The sequence below is a fragment of the Buteo buteo genome, chromosome 3 (assembly GCF_964188355.1).
Source record: "Buteo buteo chromosome 3, bButBut1.hap1.1, whole genome shotgun sequence".
Taxonomy (NCBI): Eukaryota; Metazoa; Chordata; class Aves; order Accipitriformes; family Accipitridae; genus Buteo; species Buteo buteo.
Window position 1 is genome coordinate 30,595,575 of NC_134173.1, and position 20,991 is coordinate 30,616,565.

General features: G+C 34.7%; 1 protein-coding gene across 1 annotated transcript in view; it reads right to left on the reverse strand.

Moving 5' to 3' along the window:
• Positions 1-305: 305 nt before the first annotated feature.
• Positions 306-20,991, reverse strand: part of B4GALT6 (beta-1,4-galactosyltransferase 6) — a 33,572-nt gene continuing 12,886 nt past the window's right edge. Inside the window, exons 2-9 of the mRNA XM_075024306.1 lie at positions 17,728-17,844; positions 17,255-17,368; positions 10,733-10,857; positions 10,096-10,212; positions 8,322-8,509; positions 5,887-6,009; positions 4,963-5,064; positions 306-3,912 (exon numbers count right to left, since the gene is read on the reverse strand). Coding sequence (XP_074880407.1) covers positions 3,765-3,912; positions 4,963-5,064; positions 5,887-6,009; positions 8,322-8,509; positions 10,096-10,212; positions 10,733-10,857; positions 17,255-17,368; positions 17,728-17,844 — 1,034 coding nt within the window. The 3' untranslated portion in view covers positions 306-3,764. The remainder of the gene's footprint in view (positions 3,913-4,962; positions 5,065-5,886; positions 6,010-8,321; positions 8,510-10,095; positions 10,213-10,732; positions 10,858-17,254; positions 17,369-17,727; positions 17,845-20,991) is intronic.

The following is a 20,991-nucleotide window of genomic DNA, read 5'->3' on the forward strand; positions in this document are numbered from 1 at the left end:
TAGAAGATTCAACAGAATAGCAGCCCTATCTTGGAAAAGTACGCAAAAATTGTGAGTCATTTAGCCTAATAAAACCAAAAGCTGAAAGCATATAAATACCAATAAAGGAAAAATGATTTCTTGGCCTAAGGCTTGATCCCACCACAGCCTAACCTGATATATGTGGTGGCCAGATGGACCTTCCTTTTGTTGTTACTTCAAGGAACTGAGCACTAGAAAAATGAGCACTTTGTCTATAAACAAAACACAAAGAAGATATGTTGTCCACAGAACCTCAGAATAAACAAACCAACACAATCTTTAGAACATTATATTTCATAAAAGACAATGATAAAAAAGTACAAACATTTTCATGAACAACAACAAAAACAAAATTATGATAGTACACAGGAAATTCCCAGCATTTGTTTCAGTGCATTTTTCATTAAGCCTATCTTACATACCTCTACAAATAAAATAATCTTAAGTACACTTCCTCTTGCTGATATGCAATGGATCATTTTAATATTTTTAAATAACTGTCTCATTAGTAACCCACTACAACATAGTCATTAGTAAACATAACAATAGAAAAATAGACTGGCAAGATCCAAGAAAAAGGACATTTTGCACTTGCTTTTCAATATACTGTCTATTGCAAAATGGATTTTATATTTTATATTCTCCTACTTATATTTGAAATACAGCAAATGGGCTTAAGAGTATCTTAGCGTATTAACCAGATTCCACTGTTAGTATTTCTGTAATGTTTTTACTTGTTAATTTGCAAGACATTCAGAATCTTGTAAAATACTCCCTCTTTCTTCTCCCTCCATGCTCACTCCTTGAAGAGAAGACATCCTTAATTTGCCTTCTCAGCAATGCAAAAACCAATGTGATTGGCTTCTCTCTACTTTTTACAAGAATCATGAAAATATCAAAAGGAATGTGCACAACTGTGAGTTCTGCATCGCATTTATTTTGTTTGAAGGCACTGTCTATGTTAAAATTCACTACACAATAGTACTGAGTTCAGGCAGGTAGTATACAAACACTATTTTGATGTAATTTAAGATGGCAACTTTTAAAACTTCCCAACAAAGTGATAAAAGGTATTTAGAGAAGAATGTTCGTTAACAATTCATAATTTAACATCCATCACTTTGGGGCACCAAAATGTAAACTTTTTAAGAACTCAGTTATATGTCATAATCCATTCACATACTGGTTTAAATCACATTTTTCTAAGACCATACATGATTAATCACTTAGAGCTGTAAAGTTATATTAGTTCAGCCACAGCATATGTGTAATATAGTATGTATATATGTATGTATATATACATATATATGCATTAGAATTTTTAAAAATTGCACATTAATTTCACAGAATGCCTAACAAATGGGCACAAAAGCATGCTTCAGAAAACAGTACAGACCTACAGTACCAAAGGATGTTTCATAATCATAGGTGTTAAATTGTAGGTGAACTTGTACTGAAAACCAGAAATCACTTCAAAATTACATCAGGTATTTAAAAATTTATTCAACGGTTCTTAAAGAATTGTATTAGTCTGTTATGAAATAAGACTAACTTTATTTTGAAGATATAATTGTTCATACAGTGTATTAATTATCTCCCCTTTAACCATATGCTTCAGAATATTCTATACACTCAGTTATAGAAAAATATATCAGGAGGTGATCAAACCACTTAAGCATGCTTTTGAAGGATGTTTTGTTCACTTTATGCTCACTTTTTTTTACTTTCATTGCATTACATCATTCCTAAAGCATATTAGATTAACTGGTAGATTTTAAGGTAATTCAAATATGGTTTAAAATATCCCTTAAAATTGTTCTCAACTACTTAAATTAAATCATTAAATTTCTACTAAATATTTGGCATACCTACAACTAAGCTCATAACTTTACCGAAGAATGGCTAAGGGCAAAATTTGCTGCTGGGATGTCAAAGAAATAGAAGGTGTTTATGGCAAACAAACTCCAATGTACAAAGCACCACACCATCTGTGGCAGCAATTCAGGAAACCAACACACAGTAATGAGTTAAAGTTAGTATGCTTTGTCAACACTCTTACAGAACACTCTATGGATAAACAATCCTTATTATATACTGCTTTCCATTCTTCATGGGAGCAGAAGTCAGTCTTTGGTTCCTAAAGAGTTGAGTAACTGCGACAAACAAAACAGTTTAATAGATCTTGGTCAATATCTTTGCATTAACATAGAAAATAAATGATCCGGTCCTTTTCCTTAGTATTAACAAGGGATGTAAAAAAATATTAGGAAAAGGTAATAATGCTTAGCAGTGGGATACTTTTAGGTAGCATAACATTACAAGCAAACAGAAAATAAGATATGTTTTTCATTATAAGCCAAAGAAAGAGGTTAGTTACTCATACATATAACACCACAAAAATAGAGAAACAGACAGGACCAATCCTTAGTGGGACTGTGCAACCTCAATCTCATTGAAAGTCATCGACTTGAGGATACTTAGTGCATCATAGAAGCACTCAGCACTCTACCAGAATAGGCCCTTAAATAGCTATATTGATTAATATATTATGAGTGGAATTTTAAAAAGCACTTGGGATTGGCCTGCTTTCAGTTCCACTTATGTCATCATCAGTGGAACAGTCTGACCAACACCATAGTTCTGAAAATCCCACACTGCAAGCATTAGAACTATTAGAACTATGTTTTATTATTTTCTTAAAAATCTAACTTTAATATTCTTCCAATGAAGACACATTTTTGGCTCTTCTGATTTTGGAGGAATAAAAGTGCTGTTTACTAGGATTTAAAAAAAAAAAAAAAAAAAAGAACAATACCAAAATACTGTACACACCCAGACACATTGTTTTAGGCATTAAAATCCCTGACATTGACACTAGTGGCACACTTGGAAACAGTTAAGAGTTCCTGTAGACCATAATACGCAACAACCGCAAGATTTTCCATAATACGCATGCAATATGCATATAAATAGGATTTAGATGGCAGGCAGGGTATCATACAATTTTGCTGGCAATAAATAAAATGAAAAGCTTTCTTCTAGCAAGTTCATATACGAAATTGATTTTTCTATATAGATATGCAGGAGGCCTAGAGCTCAAAACTAGTATAACAGTTTACAGTCATAGCTGGCCAACAATTAATATTTCCTTCATTTCACATAAGGTATAACCTTTTTTTAAGCATACTTACATTTTACACTTGCTCTTTCATGCTAATAAAAACATTCCTATAGAATTCAAATGAGAACACACTCAAATACATACTGAAGCATAAAATATTGAGCAATTTAAAAGCAATGTACACACATTAATTTACATCACATATTTACAAAACACGTTTTAAAAAGAAACAAAAGCATTCATTTAAATACACGAGGCGGGGGTGGTTTAGTATAAAAAAATTCCTGGAAGAAGAGGCCTCTGTTCCTACTTCCAGAGAAGCTACAAGTCTGTTTTCTGCAGTTTATTTAGTTGAGTGGTTAAGATAGAGAATATGAAGAATGAAGGCTTGAACAGTAGTCTCATGCTGTAAACATCTGAGTGGTAGCTGCTGGCTTTTCTTTCAGAATGAAATGCATGATACATACAATCACTTTACTTCTCATCCCAAATATGCATCATCAAATGGTCAAAAAATCTCTAATTCTAAGCTGCTGTTTGTTGGTTTTGTTTTATAGTGCCTATTAGTAGCTTCCACTGTTAAAAGTTTATTCTGGTAGGGTAGCTTGTCATTCCACTTCCATCAATAGTCTCTAACAGGAGCAAGTTCTGGTATGAGATTAACAGTTATATTTTTATACAATCTACTGACAAGTATTTTAGGAGTATATATTAAATTGTTCAACCCATCAATATACTGACGTTCTCTGGAATACCTCAGAAGTTTATATCTGCAGAGGGAGTTGGAAGAAGAAAACATGAGAAAGATTTGCAAGAAACAATTAAATTGATGTTAGACATGACACTGTAACAGTCATTTCATTTTGAAATATGCTTTAAATTCTGAAACTACCTCTCAGCCCTTTGAAATTACCAAGTTACCTACCTAAGCTTTAAAAGCAAGCCACTGTCTGGTTTTTAATACACTTAGATTTTATGTTCACATACATAAGTTAACATTAAGACTAAATAACAAAGAAGGCATTTAATATGTACACTTTTTATCATCCAAAACTAAACTGATTTTTAAAGAACATTCAATTTCTTCATGTTCTTTTGCTCTAAAACTCAGCTATGGAGCTCAGAGAAGATTTAGGAACATTCAATTTAAAAATTATGAATAAAGCAGAAAATAAAGATGTTCCCAGAAAGAGCCATCCATTGATAACAGAATTGAGCAGTATTTCAAATTATCTAAAAACACATACCATAAATCTTTTATTTTGTGTTTCACATTCTAATTTTTAGGCGTAGCTCATCTGCTGCATTCTGGTTGCTATTCCAATCTAGGGCAGCCAGAACCTGCTAGTCAGTTAAAGTGTTTTGCATCTTTGTAGCAAAAGAAAGGAACCCCGAAAAAAACCAAAAACGTTCATGTCAATGTAAGCAGGAAATGAGAAGACCTGTACCTCAGAAAAGAATGAAATATGATGGAAGAAACCAATCCGTAAGGAGTTTTGAAGTCAGTTATCATGCAGGAGTCATTTCCCCTAGCTGTACTGCTTCCTTTTGCAGGATATCCAAATTAACCAACTAATGGAGCCCTGCCAGCACTACTGCCCCAAACTATTAAGGAACAACAACACTTTGCATCAAAGATTATGAGGATAATACCGTCTGACACACAAACTCAGCCTCTCTCATGGTTAAGTAAGAAATATCTGAAAATATGAAGTTTAGCACTAAAGAGGGAATAAGCACTGACTGCTTATTTGTATGTGTGTAAGAAAAAATTTTACATCTTTAGCTCTAATATTTGAACAGTTCTCCATCTTTCTTACCGTCCTAAAAACTGGACTTCACCTCTGTGATGATGAGGAATGGATTTGTACTTCCCTAAATCTCCCTCTGGTCTTGTTACATTGTATCCAGCATAGTGAACCCTGCAGTATAATACATGAACATTTGTATGGAGAGTATTAAAAAGATGTTTTTACAAGTTATAGTAAAAGTGAAAAATATGCATTAAATCCTTTAAAGCTAAGTCTTTACATTCACTGACAATCTCTCACTGAAAGAACCAAAACACTCCTAACACAACTAAATAAAGCTTGCAAAAAACAGTAAAGTGTGAAATAATATTAATTTTATATTTAGTATTTCCTGCTTTGTTCTTAAAGCACAACAGCATAAAAATATGAAAATACTATGGAAAAAGAACAAAAACATACAAACTCTTCCTTTAAAATATATCTTTTTATATATAAACGCATGCAGACACTTCAACAGTTTCAACAGTTCGAGTGGAACATTTTACACTTGTTTACTGTCAATATAGTCACAAATTAACCTTTCTCTCAAACACTGCTTCTAAGATATGAAAGATACTTAAACTCATGCTTACTCTACATGTCTGTGGGATGGTATTCCATAATGCTAGCAGCAAGAAAGATTAAATTAAAATCAAAAAGCAACACACAGAAGACTAGAAGGAACGAGACTAAATATGCTTAATATTGTTATCTGTTGTTATATCCGTTATTTGTTACAAGACCTGTCTCTCAAAAGCCTGTTAACTGTCCCCAGGCCAAGAAAAAAGAATATCTAACTTATCCCTTCAAAAGGTATGTTCTTTAGAAATGTTAGAATTTTTTCATTTAAAAAAAAAATTTTAAAAGGTAGCAACTGACAGAAAAAACACCTAATTGCTCTCAAAGACGGAATACCACAGAACAATGAGAAAGACATAAGCACTGAACACTCACCTGTTCCAAAGATCGTCATCTTCTCCACCCCATCCCCAAAAGGCATTTGGAAACCCATTGATCTTCTTGAATTGTTCCACTGTTAGGCCACTTACACCACCAAAGAACTCATTGTATGGAAGACTGAAAACAAAAGACAAATTCTGTATTATTAGCTGAACTTAGATAGGTAGCCCTCTCTTTGAACAATAACTTTCAAAGAAACAAGAACCCTAAACTGAGGACATGAACAGATGCTGAATGTATTCACTATGGGAAACTGGTTCAGAGATCACTGACATTAAGTAACATATATGAAAGTTAAACAAAATGTTTGCAGTAGTGTCTGATTTGCATAAAAGGTACTCTTAAACTGTAGCTCAAATTAGTATCACCACATGAAAGTGGTAGTAAGTCTATCACATATTTCAGATGGCTAATTTAGATCCACAGCTGAAGTGTTAAGTGAAGCCCTCAAACTAATGTATTTTGACACTATTCAACTGAAAAAACCCCTCTCTTTAATCAACTGAAAAAATTGCAAATCAGTAATGCATCAATTCAGTAATTTTAATTCATAACTATATTCAACAGAACTGTTAAAACTTGAGAGGAACAGTTTAACAACACATATTCAACCACAGTGAAATACATACTTATTCAAAAAAACCAATTTTCCAGTTTTTAGAAGCTAAACTTTTGAATCAAAAGGGTCTATAGGCTTTTTTGTCAGTAAGCATACAGTAATTACTAACATATTATTAAGTAATAAGCAGTTGGCCAACACGAACAGCCACTATAGCTATATAACATAACACACTAAGGCCCAGGCAATGTGATTTCCAGTTCTCAGAACACTGTCAATCTAGAAAAAAATGATAATATTTAAGTATCTATATTTACTTCCATCAATACTGACTTGCATCCTTAACCCAGAAGCTGCTACAGTGAAGTGTTTTCCTCTTTCAGAAACAGCATACAATTTCATCAAATAAAAGTAATCAAACATATTTCCCAGGAGATGCTTCCAAATCTGGAAGGAGTTAGGACTATCTACATAAAAGATTTACCATTGCTTAGGACACAATTGCCACACTGAAGGACAAATAACTCCAGAATGCAAGGGGAAAGAAAAAGAAATACAGTCATGTAATTTCTGATCTCTGTGGAAACACAGGATTCAACCAAATCTTAACAGCTTTTGGGGAAGGCTGTTACTATATATCCCATTCAACATTTAACTGAAATAATAGGTGTTCTAAAAACCCCCCAAAAACCAAACACCACCAACCCAAAAAACAACCAACAAAAAACCACCAATAACCCAAAACTAACCCACCAACCAAAAATAAAAACAACTGGGGTATGACAGTTAATGGAACTGTTTGAGGTTTTTATTCATATGTATGTATGTGTGTGTGGTACACGTGCACTTTTTTGTATGTATACAGAAATATATACATTTTTTATATTTCATAAATATGTATCTACTTCATAAGCATATTTTGTAACTATTTATCTGTATTTAGACATTTTATAAATTCCATATATGTATATATAAATACCTAAAGTATGTATTTTATAAATACATACAAAAATAGAGGAAATCTCTTATATAGTTATATGTGTTTGTTTATATCTTTTTAAATACACATAAAATCTTTAAAGGTTTGACTGCTAATTGGCTGACAACCTGAAGCCCAAACACAGAGTTATGTTTTCAATGCATTGCTTTTGATCTGTCAGGTTGACTAGGTTGTCAAGTTGATCAACTTCACAGAATTTCAGGATGGCAAATACATAGATGTAGCAAGCAATAAGCTACAGCTTTATGTGAAGTGATTGGGAGAGTGTCATGAGAGCGCAGAGTGTTAAAAAGGAAGTGAAACATCATTAATGTAAAACGGCAGAAGGAAAGGAGGTAACAAAACAGCAGGACCCACTACATTCATCAAACGTCAATAGAGACTGAACAGATACAAAATGGTCTAGCAGTAACAAAATCTTCTGTTTAAAAAGCAGTACAAAGCAGAAATAAATTGTACATTTATGAGATAATTAAGACATTTCTCCTGTGGTATTTTGCTGCAGGTCATCTGCTTATCTTTGTTAACACCACCGCAAAGGCTTATGTAGCCAGAAAAGATTGCTAATAAGCAAGGTAAGTTTTACCCCCTTAACACACGTAGCCTTTTTTTTTAAAGATCAACCTCACTGCAACAAGTTTGACACTGAAAATTATAAATAATATATTCAAATTAGGAACATATCAAATGTAGACACTAAACTTACAACTTCTTTTTAATAACTAGATATTAATTTATGTAAATAGCATGGTAGGAGGCTGTTTTATTGGTTTCACCTACTGTATATACTGTCACAAAATTCATACTTCACACACTTTAAGAATGTTTCTGGGTCTTTAAGAAACAACGTGAATAAAGCTAATTACTTACATATACATGTATTTGTCCAGCTTTGCTGCAAAATGGCGTGGCATTTCTCCACATCCATAATAATTTCGGTCATTTTCAGGTAAGTGATCCACATCATGAAATATTATGCAGTCCCAGACAGCATCCTTCATAGCCTCTTTGAAGCCAACATTAAAGAGCATTGCACGATTAAAAGGTTGTGTACCTGTCTTCAAACAGAAAACAAAGGAGACATTGTAAGAATCAAGAAGAAAGAGACAAAATTTCAATACTATGAGAAATACATCCTCTACCACACAGAAAAAAAGCATCGACAAAGATGCCTGTTACTGCTCTAGCTAAGCAGAGCAATAGCTCTGGGTAGCACCAACTACATCAACTGTATTTCATGATTTTAAAAGTCCAGCTGTTCTCCCCTCTTACACAAAACTAAACAGCACTAGCAACTTATAGCTCTACAAACTCTGAAGTATCAAAATATGGATGGTTTGGATTAATACAGCATGACATTATGAGTTAAAGAAATACTCATGCAAACTAAGAAACATTAAATTTTGTTTCTTGTTAAAACAGTCAAGTAGAATAGAAAAGACTATTTCCGTTGGAAGGGACCTACAACAATCATCTAGCCCAACTGCCCGACCACTCCAGGACTAACCAAGTTAAAGGATGTTATTATGGGCATTGTCTTAAACACTGACAGGCTTGGGGCATCGACGGCCTCTCTAGGAAGCCTGTTCCAGTGTTTGACCACCCTCTCGGTAAAGAAATGCTTCCTAATGTCCAGTCTAAACCTCCCCTGAATCAGCTTTGAACCATTCCCACGTGTCCTGTCACTGGATCCCAGGGAGAAGAGCTCAGCACCTCCCTCTCCACTTCCCCTCCTCAGGAAGCTGTAGAGAGCAACGAGGTCGCCCCTCAGCCTCCTTTTCTCCAAACTAGACAAACCCAGAGTCCGTAGCCACTCCTCACAGGACATGCCTTCCAGCCCTTTCACCAGCTTTGTTCTCCTCCTCTGGATACATTCAGGGACCTTCACATCCTTCCTAAACTGTGGGAGACAGTATTGAAGGTGAGGCTGCTGAATACAGCGGGATGATCACCTCCTTTGACCGGCTGGTCGTGCTGTGTTTGATCACCCCAGGACGCGGTTTGCCCTCTTGGCTGCCAGGACACGCTGCCGACTCACACTGAGCCTGCTGCCGACCAGCACCCCAGAGCCCTTTCTGCGGGGCTGATCTCCAGCCACTCCTCTCCAAATCTATACTTGTGCCCAGCTTTACTTCATCCTAACTGCAGAATCTGGCATTTAAACTTGTTAGATTTCATCCCATTAATCATAGCCCAATGCTCCAATCTGTCTAAATCCCTCTGCAAGGCATCCCGTCCCTCGAGAGAGTCAACAGTACCTCCCAGTTTGGTATGATCAGCAAACTTGCTAACAGTGCATTCAAGTCCTGCATCCAGATCATTGATAAATTTACTGAACAGAACCATCCCTAGAATTAAACCCTGAGGAACACTGCTGGTGACTGGTCACCAGCCAGATATAGCCCCATTTTTTTTGTCCTTGAAAACTTACAAAGACAATAGATTCAAAGAGGCCATGTTATCACCTATAAAATATTAGCCCGTATTTGAAGAAAAGCAACACGAACTTTCCTTTTTCATTCAAAGGATTAGAACAGCAGAGTAACAATTTTTAAATCCTGGATTCATCCAAATCTTGATAAGAACATCAAGTCCCCTTTAGGAAGGAATCTGGAAGAGTCGCTTTTCAATTAAATGCAGTTACCTGTTCAACAACATAGAAGGCAAATTCCAGCCGCTGCTTCTGCAACATAGGTATCAGATGACGGAAAAAAATTGGAAGATGCTCATGGCGATTCCGAAAAGGAATAAGGATCGCCACCTTTAAAAAATTACATACATATTAAACTATTATATTAGCATTTTTAAATTCTAATGTTTCAATACAGATCAAGTTTCCCATGGCTTACATAGGCTTTTCAACTTTTACATTTAAACTGGCTTGGTGTTTTACACCTTCATTCCTGCTAGTAAAGTGTGTTGGAATTTTGCTCAAACAATTAAAAAAATAAAAAAAATTCTGAGTAGAATATAAATAAGATTTTCCTTCTATGTTCACTTGCTTCTAATTATACTTTAAGCAACATACACATAGGACAAGTTTGCATCCATGACAAAACGTTTAGTAACAACAGTTAGTGAACATTTAGAAGTTCTTGACAATCCATTTCAAGTTTTTCTTCAAGCTTTAGTCTCTTCTTGAGCACAGATAGCTTAACACATATAGTATAACATAGTACGTATTATATAAAATATACAGCAGTAAAAGACTGAGTGCTTGCAATGGTAAACTATTCTTATACACTAACAGAAAAAAAAAAACCAGAAAAGCAGCATCTCACCTTCCATCGTGGCTTACAGTCTTTTGGCTTCCAGTGTCCTCCTGGTTTAATGTCTAAATCTTTTGAAAACAGTTGCTGAATTTCATCAAAACTAATTTCACTCATATTGACATCGATAAGGCCTCCTAGAGGTAAAAAAAAATATTTATTAATTTCAATTAAGACAACAGATCTAACACTATGTGGTATATCATAGACAAATAACATCAGAAATTTGTAGTTACACTACCTACAGATAAAAAAGAAACAATTTATACTACCCTTTTTATATTCAGTTTTGACAGAATGAATTTCAATATTTCCCAATATAAACATTCCTTCAATAAATCCTATATGCAAAATACTCATTTCAGAGGACACAGAACAAGCAAAGTAATTTGAATTCTATATATATTCCAGAAAATCAGTCACCCTTCAAGTACCACTGTTAACCATTCCACATCATCTGCACTACTGAACTGCTACTCAAATTCTGGGTGTCTTCCTACCTGCACTTCCACAGAAAAAGAAAATGTATCATCACTACACTCAGCAAACTTCCTCAATTTAAACTCTTGATAATTATGCACATTTCATGTACAGCCTTCATTCACTAAGTCACTACTGTCTGCATCAAACCTATTTATAGCAAGTTCCTGGACTTGAGAATTACCACTGATAGAACAAATTAGCCCAATGGGAAAAGTATTTGCAAATGGCTACTGCTGAGACTGGAATTCACTAAGATATTGAATAAAGACCACAGTATGGTAGGAAAAAAATCAGGTTAGTACTTATTATGAGAAAATATTTACACTTAGTTGATAGCTAAAAGTTGTCGGTCATTATGTATGTGTATAAATTTCAAAACTGGAAATAATGATTCATAGTAAATACCCACAGAAGTAGAAGGAATCAAGAAAATCTGGGTAGAAGAGTAGTGTAACACTCATTAACCAAAAGCTCAAGTTGTTCTTCAGCAACTACTATGCTAGATCATCAAATAAAAATCTTGCAATAACCACCTGAGAGAAACCACAAAATATTCTACTTATTTTTGTTTAAAAATTTAAGTCTTTTGGTGAGAGTTGGAAATTTAAAGTTAATGAAAGAAATCACTCCCATTTTCTCCCCTGTGCCCATACTCAAAAGATCCTCTTTGTGTCCAAAAGATTGCTTCATGTTTTAACACTGAATTGACAAGCTATCTAAATCTTTTGGAAAGATCAAAACTTTTGCAGCATGCTAGGAACAACTATTGTTTTCAAAAGAAGGCAGAAGATACTGCAAGAGCTATTTTAGTTTTGCACATGATTATATGTAGAACTACTTGTAAATGTAGAAGGTAACTTTAAAAAAAAGGAAGATGGTAGAGAAAAAAAGGATCAGGAACAGCACAATAAGGAGAAGATCTTTTAAGATCAGATTTAAACAAACACATATTTATTTATTTATTTTAGAAGAAAAAGGAAAGCTGGCAGTTCCTAGAAAAAGACTGTATAAATATACACCAGAACAAGCTAATCCTACAGAACTTTAAATACAAATAAATAAATAGATAAATAAAAAACTTAGGTTATCATTATGGTTTTATCTGAAACTCTTCAATAACCCGAAAAAGAAATCTTACAAAAAGTAGATACAAGGGCAATCAACAAAGGGCAAGTATATGTAGAGTATAAACATGTACAAATCAAATTTAAAAAAATAAATAAATCACTAAATCAATTTCAGCTACCAAGAGACAGAGAAGCAACAAGAGCCTTTCAGTTTATTTATAGAATCTAATAGGAAAATAAAGATAAATAAAGGTCAATTACTACACCAGAAAAGGAAGCAAACAACACATGATGCAAAGGACTCAGGTGCCTTAGTCTCCTGAGAAAAGTTTAGATGTGATCAGATGCTTATGGAGCTTAAATTAAAGAGGGGGGGAAAAAAAAAAAAAGGAGGAATGGTAGGAATGGTAAGCCAGTATTTATATAAGGCAGGTGCTTCTAACTTCATGAGACATGAGGAAAATCCCTCCAGACTGTTTAAAAAGTAGCTATAGTAAACCCTGAAATATTGGTACTATCAAAAGTACACAGGAGATGGGCGAATAGAAATCAGCAGTATTTCCCTGCCATTGGTGGGGGGCAGGAGAAGAGGCATCTCAGTAAATATCTGGCCTTCTTATTCACTACTTCCATTACTGTCTAGTATGTTGCAATGAAATATATTTACACAACCTGCAAAAAAAGAAAGCTGAGGAAGCAGAAAGCATTTTGAAGAACAGAATGAGAAAACAAAGTAATTTCAACAAATCAGATATATACTGAAATCAGCAGAGTGAAATTAATAAAAAAAAGTATGGATTGTTACTGAAGGAGAAATGAAGCAGACACACACAAAACAGGAAATACCTGCCTATGCTGCAATGTGCAGAAAGATATTTTGACAGTTTATAATGGATTGCCTATTAACTCGAGACAATAAGCTGTAATGCAATTGCACAAAAATGGCAAATGTCATTCTGGAATACATTAACCGCTGTTATATGAAAGACAGAAAAGGTAATTACTAGTTTGTTTTGTAACCAGGGTTTTAGCCAGTTATGATGCTTCAAAAGGAAATCAAATTAGAGAAAGTCTACAGTACAAAAATCAAGAATGACAAGAGCTTTTGAAACTATGTAGTCTAGAAAGGCTGAAAGTAATGGTTTATCTACAAAGGAAGAGGTTGACAAAAACTAAGTCTTTTCCAACACAGAGTAATTTGGCACGTAGACGGTAACCAACTTTTTTCCAAGCATCAAGGGCAAGGAGAAATCTGACCAATTTGCAAGGGGGCAGGGGGTGCGAACAAACCTAAATGCAGGTTGAGTATCAGGTTGAGTATTAGGAAAAGCTTAACTATTCAGCAAATGGAATACTAGAATATACTACTTCTGGAGACAGTAGAACTTCCTCCATTGATGATTTTTTTTTTTTAATACAAAATAGATTTTTCTAATATCTATTTAAAATGGTTTAGGTATATTCAACCCCAGTGTACTGAGGTGATCAAACTAGAAGATCTGGATATTTCTTATAGCTCATTAAGAGCCAGTTCTTAGACAAACCATGAAGTGATGTGGGCAGACTGCTTAAATATTCTTAACATGAGGGTTTTATTTCATGTAACTGAAAAAACTGATCTGCTTTCCATTTACCTCTCAAGTAGAGTATTAAAATTATGCTGATTAGACACTCTTTTGTACTGCTTCTGTCTTGAAGTAGAGGTGTCTTGCTTATGGATTAGCACAGCAATGCTCAACCAGTGGGTTAGAACCTGAAAGACTAATTCACCCACAAAAGGCACTAGCTGTTCCTATTTTAAGAGCTTACATACTTGTGACAAAACATGATTTTACCATACTCCTTTCACGATACAAATCTGGCAAGTTGACGTAAAGAAGAGTAGTTGACTTCTACAATGATCTTAGACTATTAAGCGAGTCAAAATATATATGATTCAAGAAGCTTTCTTCCCTGGCTATCTCAGGACCACCTACAACATTTCATTGCATTAAATCTTCAGAGAAGTTTTATTTAGATTATAATTAAATACAGAGATGGTGATTAAAAAGGTATACATGAAAATCAAAGGGTGAGACATACATCTCTTTGCTGAACAGTAATTTATCCAGTGAATTATTTTCTATTAAAATTATGATTTCTCTATTAAATTAAGCAGGACAGAAAAAGTACAAAGAGATTACTAACAAAAAATATGGAAAAGAGAGCAGCAATAAGGAGACCTACAGACAAATTTGGGTAAATTACATATAGCCAATGAAGTTGATAGCAAGGATGGCAGAGTAGAATGAATCCCTACTCTGACAATTCTAAATACCTGTCAGTGCAAACAAATCTGCATCAATGATTTAAGATAATATGCTATAAGTAGGCTGACCTACTAAGGTACCCTAGTATGTTCTAACTTGCTTCATCCCTCCACTCCTGGAGAGCGGACTAATACACAAGTAGAACACGCAGCAGAAGCCAATGCAGTTTTGAACTAACTAATCTGGCAGAATTCAACTGCCAGATCCCTTGAAAGTTTCATAAAAAATACTAATCTATATGCATTTTTCAATCAGCATAATCATCATTCTTGTTTCTCTGGTTATCGAGTTGACATGTTTCGAACTTTTTGTTTCCCAAAGTAGCTAAAATATTTATTATTGGAATAATTTAGCTATATTTGTTTACATGTGCAGTATTATAGAACTTCCACATGATTTTGAAAGTCAAACCCTATTTCTGGAGAGAAAGAGATTGAAATAAGGATATAATCACACCATGGTTAATTGCTACTTGGATTAAGACAGTTTTCTACATGATTTAAGCTCATAAGCAACAGCAACTGATTTATACTTTTGGCTCTATGTCTGTATATTTACAATGTAAGAGACAAAGTTTAGAATTTGGAGGTGTTGAAAAGAAACATAGATAACAGGCACTGTTACTGTACTCTTCACTGGATAAACTTCTCTGTTGAGATTAAAAAAGAAGTTATTACGGAATCTAGATTAGCCTAATAAAATCCACTATTTTTCTTTGAAGAAAAAATGAACAGCAACTCAATTTGGCTATCAGCAACATTGTTTGGTATGATATGGATTTGAACTGCTATATTAAAGACTTAATTACTTGCTCATGCTGAATGACAGCCCACAGCTTAAGTCAGGTGTCAGCCTAAAAGACAAGAGGTTAGAATTCTGGAAGGGGTCACAAATATCTTCAGAAACCATTTCATATTTTCTCTTACAAGTAAGTAGTTTACTTGTTTGATTTTAAATATAGCAAGTAACATAAACATGTTAGCATAACGGATGAACGGAACTAATGAACAGCCATTTCTAGTAACATATTTACACTTATTTACAGAGAGTTGTTGATTCTTCTTCTCTAGTTGGTACATTCTGACACCAAATGAGACATTTCAATTTAACTAATTAGCTTTGAGATCTATACTAATGCTACTATTAGTTCTTCACTCAAAAATATTAAGTCTGTCTACAAAACATTTACTAGAACTTAAGTAACTCCATGGATTACTGACTCAAGTTATGATTTCTTTCAAATGCAGAGCACAAAAAAAACATTTATATTTAATCATCCCTTGCTTCCTATGGCAACTCTGATAATGTAACAACAATTCCTAACATAGAGAGAAAAGCTGAAAATTCAATAGCAGTTTCTAAGAAGGAACTCTGGTTTAGCCAAGGGACTGCAATTTTATAAAGGTTAAATATAAGAACTATCTCTAATAGCTAACAATCAGTGGTGAAGGTCAAGGTAAAGCCATCACCACCAGGAGTGATTTGCCTCTTTCTTTTTAGTGTTCAAAATTGGTCTCCTACCTAATACTTCTCAGTCTTTAAGGATCACTTTCTCTACAAGCTGGAAGACAGCAAACAATGCCGAGAATTTTGACTGACTCTGAACAATGGCAAGTTTGCAAGAAAGGGGAATTCACATGAAAATTTACAGTTCTTAACAAGAATTTTCAAGAATATTCCCAAAGCTATACTTAGTCTACAGAAAGAAGATAAAAAAGTTATGCCAACAGCCTTTCAGCCACAGTATTATACCATTATACCAGGTTAAGGACACCGAATTACATCAAGGAACTCTTCCAATCTCATTTTGTGTAACTGCTTTAATTGTGTGTAATACCTGCTTATAAGATCTACATACACTGGGATACTGCTATTTAGGACAGCTGTGATATTATAGGTTTTATAAAAACCCAGCAAACCAGAACAGCAATGGTGCCAAAGTACTCAACACAGTTTCTTAATTCTGCATGACACTCCTCTGTATCTAAATACTTTCAAACAAAAGAATTAGAAGTTTAGATTCTAGGCTTAAAGACAAATAAAGTTAGGGTTACCTAATCAAGTTCTATTTAATAGCTTGGGATCTTAAACATCTGGGTTTGAAAGCTTAATTTTAAAATTGCCTGAGGATCACAGCTTTTCACTTATGTAATAAGTACTATTTCCTTATTATGACAGGGCTTTAGCACTCCTACATCCATCAGTTCCACTTCACTACACCATCTTGTTCAGTTTCCTATATACTGAGGTAACTGCAATTAGCTGATGAAGATTTGAGAACTAGTTTCTGACTCATGAATCTTTGTAATTAGGAATACCATTTCCAAAAAGAAAATTTTTTAACTATTCCTCAAAATATGCAACTCTGAATGGGTACTTTTTATGAAGTTAGAGTACATATTAATAAAAACATTTAGTATTTAATTTGTAGAAGTAAAATGATTTGTAAATAAAATTTAAAACACATTAGGTGATTAGTAAAGAGGCCAAAAGCTTTAATAACACAATAGTTACAGGCAAAATTCTACTAAGCGTTATTGTCCATTCTCAGATGTGTTTTATTCATTTTCTGCTATATTTGTGGACTCCTTACAGTTATATTTTAAATTAAAATAATTGTATTTTAAGCACAATCCAATGTACTAGATAAACATTAAGGTCAGTTTAAAACTTACTCATGTAAGGCAGCTTCTCTGGACAAGCCTGGTAAGGAGAGTAAGTGAAGTTTTCTGGAAGATACACTGTTGTTTGAGCAACACAGTCACTAGAATTGTTTCCTTCAGGATAATCTTAAAAAGAGGAATTGATTTTTGTAAAAACCTATGTTATCCACTGAATTTATAACATATCATCATGCAGGTGAGAGCATTAACTTTTTTAAGTAACAAATTCTTAGCAGCATGATTAAAAAAACGTTTTAATGCACTAAAAGAACAATCATTAAATTAAGATATCTTTGTTACAGCTATGACAAATATTTCCTACTAAAGTGAACTGATAAACAGTAACTATTTGGTCTTCACTCCAGTTACAGAGAAGTAGGACTTGGGTTTAGGTCTTCATAATCAAGCTATGTCATTAAGGTTTGGGTTTTTTTTTTTCCCATAAAGCTCTTTTAAAAATGAAATTAAATAAGAAATATTCTTACCTGTGCCATTCAGTGTAGCATTTTTGTTAGTGTACAATCTGATCATGTGTCCTATTGTTTTTACATTTTCTCTCAACATTATACCACGAGCTTGCACCATAAAGAGATACGTGTTTGCTGATAAAACAAAAAGCAATTTTGAATTTGAATTAAAATAAGGTATTTCCAAATTATTCTAACATTCATTTATAATGTGTTCAATATTTGTTACTATGTCTGAATCCATGGCTAGTGAACATTAATCCTTCGAGATGACGATCCACAAAGAGTGAAACCTTACAGCAACAAAACAAAAGAATATAGTGGATTCATAACCACAGGTCTATATAAAAACTCAAAATTATAAAATATCAATACACACTTTATATGACACTTTCATTTCTATTTAACTTACAAGAAGCAACTGACAGTGCCAAGAAACAACTGAATTTACCAATAGAAAGGTTTTCACATGTAGATACATCCTTTATATATGCATCTACATATACATCATAGCAACACAGAACAAAAAACATCTAGAAAATCTTTTAGTCCCATAGAATAGCCCCCCTTTTTACTCATTAGCTATCACAACTTTCAGTCAAAATGTACTGCTATTCAGTCACCCCCAACAGCTGTTTCGTTATACAACTGCTACAAATCACTGCCAATCTCAAAGTATTAGTGTTTGATAATTATATGTGAAATATTTATTATAGGCATCAAGCGTGAGTAAATCAACATTCTGAGTAATTAAGCAACTCACTAACAACCACAGCATGAAATATTCCTCTGTCTCAGCCTTGCACTCAAAGCCACAAATTTGATCTCAAGACAACTCTTTGTCCTAAACAGAAGAGAGTAAATTGGAAAAGAAGCCGCATTTATGTCTGAGTAAGCAAATGTCTATCCAGGACTCAGAGAGCTCAAAAAATAATGTAAAGGGAAGGACAAATTCCCTTTGCAGAACAGTTTTTACTCTAGGTAGCAAACAGGATCAAAGGTATCATCTGTCACTTCACCTATGTTAAGCACCCATTTTTTCTGGCACATATTTGGCTTGCTGTAACTAGTAACCACCCTAACCAAAGAATCCCTTAGACTTTGGAGGAAAGAACTAAACAACACACCAGAAAAACAATAGATTAATCTTAATCTGGCCTAAAGAGATTAAAGAAAATTAGAAAATTATCTCAGGAACTCTGCTTCATCAGATGACCCAGCACCAGTGGCATGACACAAGTAACACCAGATCAGTTGGTATCTTCTTACAGCCCAATTCAAAAAGATTAGAGCTACAAAGAACTGTTTATAAAGGAAGGACTGGGGCATTTCCAGAGGAAAATACAGTGACTACTTCTACCATATCAGCAAACAATACTACCGACACCCACAGATATACAAATACCAAAAAAATCTTTTAAGGAATAGTATTTGCAAACCCTACAATGGTTTTGTTTTAAAAAGAATGAATGGAGGGGCTCTCCTGGCTTTCAAACAACTCCTTATTAAAACAAGGAATATTATAATTTAAAAAACAGGCTCTGAACATGTCAGGTGCTATGCATGGTGCATAATTCTCAAACTCTTGGCCAGCATGACTAGCTGTTTTGGTTAACAAGAGTTTACATGTTTGTGAAAGTTACTCAGCTGCTAGGATCCTGAAGTTGTCTCAACAGCCCCTGGCCACTAAAACAGAAACAAAACAAAACAACTACAACCTTGGCCTGATGACAGAGGTACAAAATCCAACAAGAATGATTCTTACTGGGATCCAAGACAACAGATAACATTCAGATCTCCCTACAGAAAACTTGCACAAAAACTTCTCGAAATTTTAACCGAATTCACTGTAAAGTAGCACTCTGGGGTTCCAACTATTTTCTTACATTCATAGTTTTCCATTCAAATTCTGGTTTTTAGGGTGTCTGTATTAAACATAAATTAATCTACTCAAACATGTTACTGTTGCAGTTTTAGGAATGTGATATAGTACAGAACTGAGACTAAGATCTTCAAACAAGTCCACAAGAAAGTCAAGAGGGCCTTATAACTGTTCTCAATTCCTGTGGGAAACTTTACTGTAGTCCAGATAATGCAGACATAAACCTTGATAAAAAAGATTTTTTGCAAAAGCATCTGCATCTCCCCTTTGTTGAAGGACAACTTCCTTCTTCTGACAGAGGAGAAAAATCACAACAAACACACGAGACCTTTGTGAGAGACAAAGCTAGAAAACGCATTTCTCTCAAAAGCTGGTATCATGAAAAGACACAATTAAAAAAACAACCAGGCAAAGTCTGCTGCCACCTTGGCTTAAGTACTCAAGAGCTGCTCTTGCTTACAGGAAGATCTACCTGGCCTTGTCATGTTTTCATCAAGCTATTCTTGTAGTCTACCCCAATCCAACACCTCCTCTTCCTGGCTGATCTGCTTGTCAACTCACCATCCAGCTCTACCTAAATACATAAACACAATGAAACATCATCCTTCCTGCGCACACTTTGTCCCAGCTACCTGGGTCCCCAGCACAATCATAGTTACAAGGAGTACAGACCTGATCAGTTTACCCCATTGTCCTTCAACAGCTGCTTAGGTAGTAGCAGATGCTTCAATGCCAATTAATTACTTCAGAAGCTAAAAGCATCAGGCAAAAATCAAAGATAACAATTTAATCCTAAAAATAAATCTCATCTACTGGCAAAGGTTTGTCGGCAAAAACCTGTGAAGAAGAGCACAGTTCATGTCACATCAACCAGCAGCAACAGCAACAAAGCATTCAAGATAATCTACAACAGCCAGAAGCGTAACACAGAAATACATCTTTTCTCCCAGCATGGTGAGGGAAGACGACTGACAGGAGAATACCACAGGCTGCAATTTGATGACTTCCACAGCAATCCTCTTTTCAGCTGTCATTGGTACTTCAATGCTAGTCATCTTCCTGAGCTTGGCACAGGTTTCCACAAACGTTACCTATGCTGTAATGAATATGACCCTTAACATGCTGAGGTGTCCCTCAAGTGCCTGTATGCTAATGCACACAGTATGGGAAATGAACATCATGACTTAGAGATCTGTGTGCAGTTCCAGGGCTACAATCTTATCGGGATCACAGAGACATGGTGGGATGACTCCCATGACTGGATGTTGCAGCAGAGGGATACAGACTGTTTAGGAAGGACAGAAAGGGAAGATGAGGAGGCAGAGTCACTCTACGTGAGAGAGCAGCAGGAGAGCATGGAGCTCTGCCTGGGGATGGAAGAGGAGCCACCTGGGAGCTTA